Source organism: Punica granatum, chromosome 2, assembly GCF_007655135.1.
Source record: "Punica granatum isolate Tunisia-2019 chromosome 2, ASM765513v2, whole genome shotgun sequence".
NCBI lineage: Eukaryota > Viridiplantae > Streptophyta > Magnoliopsida > Myrtales > Lythraceae > Punica > Punica granatum.
The window spans coordinates 25,988,530-26,001,111 of record NC_045128.1 but is presented as its reverse complement, the minus strand read 5'-3'; the positions used below and the strand labels follow the sequence as shown (position 1 = coordinate 26,001,111).

Genomic DNA, 12,582 nt, shown 5'->3' with positions numbered 1-12,582 from the left:
CTTCCTGTAATATCCTGACTACTTCCTGTAATATCCTAAGGCACTTCGAGAATGGAATGGACTAAAATTACTAGCATCATGATAGATACCTCCAAGTATTTAGGGGACTTCATGGATGTGAGGCTGTGTCACGACATAAGAAAAACTAACCGCACTTTTCTCTTCGTGTAGCAATACATCCCTGAAGAAGGAACTTCAGCCAAGCCCAAGCATGAGAGCGAGCAGTGGCTGTCAGTTAATCCAACACTCCGACAGTCTTGTAGACGAGTCTCTACCAAAGCTGTCCTAAGATAAACTGGCCATGTCAACGATGTCCCTAGACAATGGAGCCCATAATATTTGACATGGCATAATAAGATGACATGAATATCGCAAAGCATGCTAAGCATCAAGTTGCTTAATGATTGCTGAGGCTTAATGATTGCTGAGGATCAAAGACAGACGCACTCCAGCACCTCAAGCTCGTGTCTTACAAGCTGCTTAAGCAACACCAGTTTCCTGGCTAATTCTCAACTGCAAATGACAAATGATATTAACTGTCATCAGTTCATTCAGTAAATAACACAACCTTGAGAAAATGAGCCGCTGTGTCTTAAGACTCTTCTGGATTGGTCTACCACAACTACGCTTGTGCAATGGAACTACAATTGCTAATGGTGGGGGACAAATAATAATAACTTACACCAGTGATCACAGTAATTAAAACCGAAACAGATCAATTGATGTTAAAACTATCATAGAGGTAAATTAGTACGAAAACAAAAGGAAAACCTCCCGTTATTGGCCAAAAGCATGTCTTCCTAGGAAACCTAAACAATTTTTGCTCCACATTTCCATGGTTAAATAAAAACACGAATGCCAAATCTGACTCAAGCACATCTCAAAATGACCTGACCACTTTCGAAATGATCTCGCGCGACCGAGAAATGAAAACCGTGTCAAACAGCGGGATCCAACAGAGAATGGCACCCCAACCTATTCCACAATCTTCTGGCAATTCGCCCACACAGCAAAAGAATCCTCCCGTTCCAAAAAGTATAATGGCAGCCAGACGACTCAGGTTGTTAGCAGTGAAGCAGGTTCCATTTGTGAATATTTTAGCCCTTGAACCTGATGCTCCGGCTGATACCAGCATTGATCCCAGAAGCTTCCCCACCATAGGGTCCAGAAGGCTTCCTGACTTCCCGCACTTGCCCCTTTCGTCGCACCACTGCCTTCTGGTGCTGCGTCTACAAAGAGAACAAACAATGGAATGAAAATCCAGTGGTGACATACAAATTGAAGAGAATATCAGCCACCAAGTGCACAAATTAAGGTAAAGAGTATATACCCTGTATTTCTTTCTGGGGTTCTTGGTGAGTTTCTTGCGAGCTCGTGTGAGGCCTCTGTTTTTCTCCATCTGGCATCAATTGGCAATAAAGTGAGGTTCGAGTTTCACATCTGAATGTGCGAGCAGCTTTAGTCAACCCGACAAGCAATTTCTGGAGAACTAGAAGAAGTAGAGTATGTCACCTGATAAGTAATCAGACGTTTCCCATCCACAGTTTCTGGCAAAGCTGGAGCTGTAGAGTTCCTGCAGAAATATCCATTATTGAATTAGATCAATAAATCAATATCAACTTTCACCAAAGGTCTTTTTAGTTGTGCCATGCTAAAGTTTCTGTTTTCTTAAAAAACACAAATGGAAAATGGTGTGACCAGTTTCACTTCAAAATAAGCTCTTTTCCTTTATCTTTTGCTAAGGCAGTTAAATTGCCCTGGTGCTTTTGCACGGTGCTACTTCCTTCCTGGACTGCTCAAACAAGTATCATGCCTAGCGCATTAATGGGAATTACTACCTGTGGTCCTCAACGTTTTCCATACTCAGTACAATAAGACTTCAGATTTTATCAGATAGAATGCAAAGTTGTCTTTCTTCTTCTTCTTCCTCATATAATTAAACAAAAGACAGTAAATTTTCTGCGAGCATAAAAAGTTGTCTTTCGTTTTCTTAAAAGAAAAGGAAGCAAGAATTTGGTGGTCGGGGAGGCAGAATGAACCTTGAGTACTTCTCTGCTTTAGCAGCAAGTTTAGCAGCTCTTTGTTGCTTGACTTGTTCATAGAATTCATCTCCGGACTCCTCTGACACACTATTCTCTGAATCAGAACCTAGATCAGCCCTGGGAGGGCTATCCGCAATTCCAGCTTCATCCTCTGGCTCAATTCCGGCACCAGCCAACACTTGAAGTTCATGTTTCCTGCGCCTCTCGCCAATGTCATCTCTCCTTGGCAAATCATCATCACCTGATATGATCTAGTAAAAAAGAACCAGGTACGTGTTTCTCAGTTAAATTCATATATTTGCAGATTGAAAAATAATAATCACAGAAGCTTCTTTTTCTATCATACATTCATGTAAACAGAGGACACATTTGATAGACATGGAGTAGACAGTGAAAGCAACAATGTGAATGCAGATAGAATATACTGATACTAAAGTATTTTAGATGAAGTTCTGGCAACGTGCAGTCCTTACAAAGGTCTGAAGAACATAATAACACATTAGAAGAAAAGCATGTCCAATAACAAGTGTGTTAACTTATGGAGAAGATAAACAATTCAGCAGTGAAAACCAGACCTTGGTCTTATTCTGCTTCGCAACAATGAGACTGGAAAGTTTGCTTGACTCGGATAAACTTGCATTCCCATTACTCAACCCATGCTTGGTTCCGTCACTCCCAGTAGCATTATCATCGAAATCCTCACGTGTTTCAAGCATCCTATTAAAACATAAATGTAGATACATGAAGATAATTCTTTTTTTTTTTTCCAACGGGAGAAGGCTTAGGTGGGAGTGCACAGTACCCATTGACTGGTTTCAAATGCTTTCTGTTTTTCTCCCCTTTTGGAGCAGCAGAACTCAAAATACCCTTCTGCCTCAGCTTTTCCTCAAGAGCAGCCCTCACCTTTAGCATCTTCATGCTTTGTGCCCCGAACTGTCCATTCTGCTTTAATCAAAACATACATTCAGGAATTGTTCCTTTATGCAGTGCATGATTTTCCAAATTATATCAAGCATAACTTACCTGAGGCTTCTCTTTGGCGCTTTGGTTTTTACCGTCAAGAGAATCTACCTCAAGATGCTGCAATTTCATAACAGTACCCGTGTAATTGAAATGATCAATGGAAAGAAACATCACCACTTACTTAACAATTGCCAACAGAATTAAACAAAAACATACATTCGCTACTTCTTGCGATTCATTGACGGCCGCAGGCGTATTGTAATCTCTGGGTGAAGCTTCAGATGTGACTGCGAGTTTCTCTTGCATTAAAGTTGCCACTGTTTGATCAGCCTTGTTTCCAACAAGAACCTCCTCGAGCTGGGATGGAAGATTTTCATCAAGTTCCTTCATCTGACACATGAGTTGAAGAGGAAATCAATTGCTGTCTTCACAATAACTAGGATCATGCAAAAAGACAGATAGGAACATAATCCTTTAAGAAGACTAGAGACTAACTAATTGTCGGAATATTCAGGTAAAATATTCCAACCAGAAGCTGATACGTTTGTAAAAACATCCTTCAAAACCACCACTTACTCCTAGATAGAAAGCATCTTCACGAAAGTGCATTTCCACAGGATCTTTGCTAATTCCAGGACTGGCAAATATTTTAACAATTTATGATAGTGATTTCCAAGAAAATACATTATTGAAACTGCTATTTGTAGCATGTCCCTTAGAACCCTAAGCCTAAGAGAACTCACTTGAATAACAGTTAAACATAATTAAGACACTCAGTACCAAGAACTACCAACAAAATCATCAGATCACTCACACAAACGCTTATCCATCATATTGGAAATTAGACCCCAAGTAATAGCCCACCATTTCTTTTTCATCAGTGCAGTAAAACCATATTAACATTCCTAAGATTATTCTAGACATAGTTCACATCTTAGCTCAACCTAGTAAAGTAACCTCATAGCAGCTCAAACCAAATTATATCAAAATTAATTTCCAATCCAGCATACCATGCATTCTACAAATTGTTATAGCATAACCTAATGATATAAGATTCGTCCATTTATTCTAGAAATCACTGTTTCAGATAGAAGAAGACCTTATCTAACAAATTCTTGATCTCCACAAGGCGGCCTATTACAGGATGATCGCGAACTGGTTGTCCTTCAGACTTCAGAAGGAGATAGAAGGTAATTGCTTGGCAATAAGACAGCAAAAGAATTTGCTTCACTTCCAAATAGCGGACCCCTTCTTTTGATGCATTTCCTCCGTCTTTTACCTTCACAAGATTGAAAGCACAAGGAAATTACCACGTTACACTTGCAGACTACAGGGAATAAGGATTGACATCCGCAAGAACAATATAGATTAAAATGGCCTTAATCCTTTCTTTTTTTTTCTTTTTTGAAATAAATTTTTAGCCGGGAATTAGACAATACTGCTCAAAGGATGGACTAATATTCCAAAGTATCATCAAGAGAAAATAAAAAAATGATATGAAATCCTAGAAACGAAGTAACCATGATCAAGGAACATCAGAGAAATTAAACTAGTACATGTATACCAGAACTAGCACCACAAAAAAATTAAAAACAGGATAAAACCACTTGCCAATCGGTCAGTAATCTTGGTCGATGAATAACTTACAACTGGCGTGCTTTGCATACTGATAACCAACATGAATACAGTTGGCAGTAACACCTTTGTTTGAGAAACTAATTAAAATAAATATATTCGCACCGTGCTGATAAGTGGATTCACTCTTTCTTCAAGCTCCTCAACTGCAGTATACAGCTCCAACAGCAAACCAACCAATTCCGGGGCAGAACTGGACAAAACCAAAAGCCAGTAAGCATCGACTAGCATGAAAGCCTGACCTGAGACCTCTAACACAAAAAATAGTGACTGAGTGGAAGGAAAAACTGAGACTTAAGTAAATGGGAACATATTTACGAAGAAAGCTTAAAATTTTGAAGGATAATAAATAAAGCAAGGAAGAGAACTGCATTTCACGTGCAGATCAGTGATTGCTAATATTGAAAGACGAGCAACCAGAATCATAACTCCTTGGTCAAGAAACAGCAAATCAATAAAGCCAAGATAGCAAATCCAAATACTCATTAGAAGATAGGGCATATGCTCAATATAACTGATTTCATTACATTTACAAGAAGCTAACAATAAGCAGAAATTCATTGAGCTAAAATTCATTAGCTTTCTGTATCAAGTTATTGAGTACCACAAGGTGAGACCAACAGAAATATAAAGTCAATCTTTGAAGTTACTTTTGTTTGTACCCCCCCCCCCCCCCCCCCCCCCCCCCCCCCCCCTTTTTCTCCTCCATTTAATTCAAATAATAATGCACTTGTTTCCTCACCCCAATTTCAGCAGAAAAGAAAAACACAAATATGAAGCTAGATGTGTGACCAAAGAAAACAAGCACCTATATACTACATCCATTTGCTCTTCCTTCGACAAGGCATTTAAATCTTTCTTGACCTCCTCAAAATCTGTAACCCCATTATCTTCCATGTCCTTCTTGATGTCAGAATCGATTTTATCTTGTCCTCTAATCGCTATTTCCTGCAGGCACAAGCATTTCAGTAACCCCAATTTCATAGTAGCAAAAGTTAAATTACTTTTTACTTTCTTTCAAGTGCAGGGTTATTAGTTACAAATTCGAATGCAATACTCACCCCTAATGTTGGTTCTTTGTCACTCTCCTCTTCGCTAATATCTTCTAGGCCAAAGTCCTCCATTGACAAAGATTTTGCTTTCTCCCTCTGCATCCGCAACACTTCCGCTTCTTCCTCTACAAGAAGTTCCTCATCGCTTGACGTTGCCTTCAATACAAAATCAAATATGGTAAAAGTTCAGAGTCAATAAAACACATTTCATATAAAGTCAAAAGATGAAATAAATATGTGCAGAGGATTCATATTAGCAATGATATGTTAATACAATACATTATGTTATCGCTAGGCCACATTGAGAGAAAAATATTCTTATAGGAAAAGGGAGCACCTTAGACAGAACTGCTATTAAATTCTCACCTCATCAGCGTTATAATATTGTCTCTTGCTTCTCCCCCAAACAGCATTGTCTTTCTCTTTTTCCTCCTCCTCCTCATCCATTTCATCCTCAGCTCCACCCATCTTTTCCCTTAGATATCTCTGCTGCCTTGCAACTAAAGATTATATGAAATGAATCTGTAACTGAAAGTTCAACTTCACGATTGAAAAAAAAAAAAAAGAGTTGCACAAGGTAATCTCCAGAAACATCAAGCTAGCATGAAGGCAAGAATTTTGAAGGTATACAATATGCAGAATCTAACATACTTTATTAACAGGAGCTAAATTTTATTTTCAATGTCACTAATAGCCAATATGTACAAGCTCAAAGTCGGTGTGCACTGCATAAGGATTAACAGGAAAGCCTGAAGAATCCAATATACCCCAAGTACCTAAAAGCTCCACCAGAGTGCTCTGAAACACATCTACATAGGAGCTGCTACTTTTCAAGGATTTATGCAAAAAGAATAAAGTATTACCGGGGGCCAATTGAATCAGATTCCTCTATTATTCCATTTTCCGTAATATCTGAATCATTTCCTAGAAAGAGAAGACCACTAACTAGATACTAACAAAACTTTGAAAACAATTGAGAAAAATTACTGCATGGACCCTTAGACAAGTACCCACAGGTGGAAAAATAAAGTGGCCAAAGCAGAAAATAAGGACAAATATGTGAAACAAGAAGGTATGACACCATCAAAAAGCAAATCATACACCCCAGTCATAATTTAAATAAGAAGACATTGCCAGGGAAAACAACCATAATTCAAGAACTTACTTTTCGCTGCAAGGCCAGTGAGCTGTGAGTCATCATCATCCATCTCATTGTCCTCATCATTATCTTCGTCATCAGCATCCTAAGAATGCCAAAAACAATTTTAAAATATTACATGGATTAGATGAAGAGTACTGCCAATCGTACATTAGCACTTTTATAAGAGAAAGTTACAAGATCCCCTAATTCTGCAAGATCAGAAACATTGCAAATGCCCCCAGGATTTGATTTCCTTATTTTCATTCTACAGAGATCAACATTAAAGTGATGCATATACTAAGAATAGGTAGATGACTAGTTGAATAGTAAGGTGACCAGTTGCAAGCAAAAAAAAGAAAAAAATTAAGCCACCTGCTTAAAGCCCAACTAGCTCGTTCATTACAAAGTTGCTTCGTGATTTAATTAGGAGACCTTTTTTATTTATTTTGCTCGAAAATTTGATAAGGTGACTCAGTATATCAAAAATAACAAATAACCTACTCACGTAATAAAGGTCACGTGTTTCTATCAAAACTCCATACAACAGCAATTTTCAAGCGCCTAATAATAGTTTTACTTTTCTTCTAAATACATGTCTCCAGACAATGAGGATATCCCAAATATAATAGTCATAAAATTGCACATATAAGATCGTCAGTTTCAAAGAATACACATTCTACTTTCAAAACAGAATTACAATGTCAACATCCTGACATTCATTCTTCCAAATTAGAGTGACACAAGCTGAAATAAGTAAGACTTTTTTTTTAATATAATAAAGTAATCCTGAGAATGGAGTGGTAAAGAAAACAGCTGACAAACAATTTTGTGTTTTAGTTTTGAAACAACATAGAGAAAGCAAAAGGGGATTCTTCATAAGGACTCCCCCATGTATGCCCGAGGCAATCATCTCATCCCTATATATCCACTAATCGATCATCATCCTAGCAATTACCTCTGTGCATTACTGGAATATGCCGGCATCAATACTCAATTGCAAATTACAAATCTAAACTACACCCCCAGATAGTAATCTCATCCATAATTTCCATCTAACTGAACATTCTCCATCTTCACAGTACAGTAATCGAGAGTTAGTCACATATTTGGATAATTAGAAATTATAGTCCACTAATCAAGTACAATTATAAGTCTATACTACCCACTACACGCTATATCTTCCTATTACAAAGCTATATTAAAATTTGAACAAATAGAGAGACATAGGTACCTCGAAATCAAAAACCGGTTCCTCCTTATCATCATCTGAATCCCCAGCATCACCATGTATGTTCAGTGGAACAACATCTCTCTGTTTGTGAACTGCCAACGCGAAGGATTCATAAATACGTGAAAAGATAGTAAATAACTGATGGCCGAAGGTAACAGCAAGAAGTGGTCGTGCCAACCATAATATGTATTTCATCGAACTGAGTAGGGAAAACTTACAGGCATCTATTTCATCATCCATGTCCTCTGGATCGACATCTTCAGCACGAGCTCTTCTTTTACTTTTTCTGTCATCCTTCTTCGCACTTCTACCTCTCTTACCCATTGTTTGAAGACTACAAAATTAAAAACCTTTGCCTGCAACCCGGAAAGAAAATAGAGTATCAGAACCCTTCAAACAATCAATTAAGAGAAATTTCCAAAGGAAACAGCAACGGCACTGCAGAAGCTCAGCCATCAGAGTCTGCCCAAAGCTCAAGCGACACCCAGACATGGTGGGCAACCGTTCAAACTCCTTATAATTACCTATCTAACTTCCTATCTCCAACAACCAATATGTATGATCAAAGTTTGGCTCATTTCCAAATAAAAATTGAAACTTCTTCTCCTGAATTGCATCAGCACGGGCAAAATTAATCTTGCAAATCAATGCATTCATTCGCTAAACGCCATAAAATACCTAAAAACCTCGCAAAACCGTCGAATGGAAGCCGTGACCTCTTCCGCTGCAGCTGAGCAATGACGCCGGGGCGGCAAAAAGTGTAGCAGTAGCAGTTGAAGAGGAATAGGGGTCTGTGAGAAGAAGAGGAGAGCGTTCAGGTCAGGGTTTAAGGACATGTTTGGACAGGCGAGAAGATGTAGAGAACAGGGTTTTGGGAGGGAGAAGAAAATGGGCCAAATGGGCCTTTAGAGGAACTTAGGCAGGCCGGGGAAATATTATTATTGGGCTTTCGAAATGGATCGTTTGGTTCTCCAAGGAATGTTGTCGCTGCTGGTTACTTTATGAACCGCAGCTGAATCAGTCTCTAGAGCGACAGAGCCCCATGTCGTAGCCAAATATTATGAGCTATATATAGTAGTAATTATAAATTTGAAATTCACAATCACGAAAAAACACTTACTTTATATCATGGATTAAATTGAAGAAGGGTCATATTGTAATAAACAGAAAGTATTGGGGAATTAATGGGAAGCTAATATCTAAATGGTGTTCTTTTAATTTCTCTTAGTTAGTTACGAATCCAATATAAAGGACCACTAATGCAAGATTTTATGCGTAAGAGTATACAGAACTTCCTTCTCTGAGCTCTCTTCCTCCTCTTCTTCTCATCATCTCCCTCTCCGGTACTTCTTCATCCCTTCTACTCCTTCTTTCGGTTCAGTCCATAATACTTTACCCTAATGGAAGTGCGAATAACTTATTAACATATACGTGTGTCTATATATATATATATATATATATAAAGTAAAACAACACGTAATATGGATGGTTGTATACGAAAAGAGATGTCGTGTAGGAATTAGAAGATATGGAAAAGCTTAAAACAAATAGAAAGATAGAGGGGACCAACGTCTGGGCAGCATCCTGTTTGGTAGAACCTAACTTGATGGCTCCAGAATCCACTAATTCTGCATGGAGGAGATTCGAACAGCTCTCACACATCCTATGCCTCATGTGTCAAATGAATTTTTATGACTTTTACTTATATGGGATATTTAGTATATGAAAGAACATCTCCTATTTCGAAATGTTTTTGTAAATTGTCGAGAAAACTTTTAATTTTTAAAGTCTCGTACTTATATCATCACATACAAATGGCATGGTATGATGACTATTCTAGAATTGAACTAATCAATGAAGGTGATAAGGGGCTTAAGGCAGGATTGTCGCAATTTTAAAATGCCAATATTACCTTCAGACCTACTAGGGTATATTTCTTTTTTTTAATAGTTTTATTTATAAAATCAAACTTAAACTAGCTAGTCACACCAGCAGTGCGCGAGGATTAATTATTATCAAAGAGTTATTTTCATATACTAGTGAATTTACACGTGCGTTGTGTATGAAATTTTTTTTAAGGTTAAAATACATAATGCTGAAACAACATAATATATGCTTGTAAAAAGATACAGATATTGATGGGTCATAAGATGTTCTTGAATTCAAAATTAAGAAAACTCTTTTAGAAAATATTTAAATTATAAATAAAGTAATAGTATCTATTTTTGAATGGATTCGTGATTATTTCTAGTTAGAAATCTTCTTACTTTAATTTATAAATAAATAAAATAAAAATAATTAGTAATATCTATATGGGTTGATGACCCAAAAAATTGGCCTTTATTATTTTTAGCACGAACTTCTTTATTGCATGAAAAATTACAAATTATCAGCTTCCTATCATGTCTAGCACGCCGTCACTTTCCTACTAATTTTAATCGATTTTTCTAACATGACACTAACATTGCAGACATGGCACATGAAAATATACCAAGTGAATCATATTGGTATTTGAAAATTAAATTTAAAAATAAAAGTTATTGAAATTAACTAATAATATTCACACAAAAGTTTCTTTTGGTTTAATAAAATAATTAAATAATATTAATTTCAATGCATATATATGTATATATTGATAATAGTATTTACATATTGTAACATGAAAAAGTATATAACAAATTAGCATACAAATAAATGACAATATCTAAGTACATGTATTAATTCTTATACAATTTTACGAAATTAACCACACTATCTTTTACTCTATTGAAGAAAAGTAAAACTGAATGGAATATAAAAATAAAACTGCTCAAATTTCATAACTCCACCATCAACTCACGCGTGGTCATCTTCTAATCTAATTTTTAGTTATTCCTCTTCAACCGCCACTCTATCTCTATCTTAGCCTAAGTTATTTTTCTTTTCTTTCACAAAAAAGACTATTTTTTTCAATTTTCATCACAATTTTTTAAGTTTTTAATAATAGCACAATTATGTAGAATTACAAATGGTATATAATGATGAAAATATAGAGGCAACGTTTCTTTTTTTTTTTTGACATTGCACGTAGCGCTGGTGCAGAATCTAGCATATGAATAATAAAAATTTGACAAGTACAATTAAAATAAAAGAAATTATTTCAATAAAAATGAAATTAATGGATTTAAAAATAATTAATATCAAGAAGATAATTCCAATTAATATATTTTCTGACTTGATCTTTCAATTCAATAGAATATTCAAAAAAATAAAGAAGTGAATTTAATTTTTCAATAAAAGTTTGTGAAATAATTAATAGAAATATAATTTTCACAAAAAGTCTTTCAATGACACCCATAAATTGAAAATTTAGAAAAACTCGACGCAAATCGATCAAAAAATTCCAAAAGTTAAATACCTTAAGAGCCGAGTTTCAATTTTAAAGAAAAAAAATTGAAAGGAAGTTGATTGGATCTGATTTTATGTATATATAGATTTATTTTAGTTATTCAAATTATACAACATAATTTATACTTAATAAAAAATGGGGTTAATTACACTGGTGGTCCAAAAAGTTTTTTTTGCTACTTGATGGTACAAAATGTTTCAAAAATGTAACATGATAGTACAAACTGTCAGCTCGCCATTGACGCCGTCAAGCCGTCTTTTACAAAACTGTGAATTTTATACCATAATGTAACTTACGTAAAACATTTTGTACTATTAAGTTACAACTTCAAAATATTTTGCACCATCATGTAACGTCTCACAAAAATCGGTTTTGCACCATCAGCGTCGGCTTGACGGTGTCAATGGCGAAATGACGGTTTGTACTATCATGTTACAACTTTGAAACATTTTATACGATCAAGTAGCAAAAAAAACTTTTTGGACCAACTTGATATATTATTAAAACTTTTTGGACTACCAATGTAATTTACCCTTAAAAATAATAAAAAAAAATACACTTTAGATTCTACATAAGCCACAAGAGTAAATTTAATTTAGCAGTAAACTTATAAATATTAAGTTGTCTTGATAATCGATATTAGATTTATATTAGAAGCAACTCATCTCTCCCTTGTTATACACGTATCCTTGAGGAGCAAGAATGAAATGCACCTAGAGCTTGTGAAGAGAGGACATTAATTGCATGAGGACTCTATACTTATACAACATTGTTAACAGGCGGTGGTCGCAGGCACTACAGTGCGGTGGTCGCAAGCACTACAGTGCAGTGGATAGACGAGAGCCAATCTTCATCGACCGAAGGGAAAAAAATGAATAAGAATAGGGAGAGAAAAAAGAAACTCGAGATCGGAGAAAATACAATAAAATAAATAAGAAATTAATGATGCGGTATCTCTTTTCTTTGAAAACTCTTCTTCTGTTTATTTCTTTTTATTATCTGAAATGAGTACTTTTATATTCATGGAATCCCATAAAAATTTGAAAACAAATTATCGATGACATAATATCTTAAATAATTTTTTAAAGGGAAAATATCGCCGTAAAGCAGCCTTTTTATTTTTTTTCTTA

At 35.8% G+C, this 12,582-nt stretch overlaps 1 protein-coding gene across 2 annotated transcripts; it reads right to left on the bottom strand.

Annotated features, from left to right (window-relative positions):
* Window positions 1-642: 642 nt before the first annotated feature.
* Window positions 643-8,905, bottom strand: LOC116194258 (something about silencing protein 10). 2 transcript variants are annotated; one of them, XM_031523023.1, is made up of 17 exons: window positions 8,743-8,905; window positions 8,283-8,420; window positions 8,065-8,156; window positions 6,858-6,936; window positions 6,059-6,192; window positions 5,702-5,848; window positions 5,449-5,588; window positions 4,746-4,833; window positions 4,105-4,284; window positions 3,222-3,395; window positions 3,066-3,122; window positions 2,845-2,987; window positions 2,618-2,759; window positions 2,040-2,293; window positions 1,513-1,573; window positions 1,331-1,399; window positions 643-1,229 (listed from the first exon to the last, which is right to left on the bottom strand). In XM_031523023.1, the coding sequence occupies exons 2-17, from the start codon at window positions 8,386-8,388 to the stop codon at window positions 1,098-1,100; spliced, it is 1,998 nt and encodes a 665-aa protein (XP_031378883.1). In that variant the 5' UTR covers window positions 8,389-8,420; window positions 8,743-8,905; the 3' UTR covers window positions 643-1,097. The 2 variants fall into 2 exon arrangements, with proteins under 2 accessions (XP_031378883.1, XP_031378884.1); XM_031523024.1 differs by having other exon boundaries at window positions 2,845-2,984.
* Window positions 8,906-12,582: the final 3,677 nt, after the last annotated feature.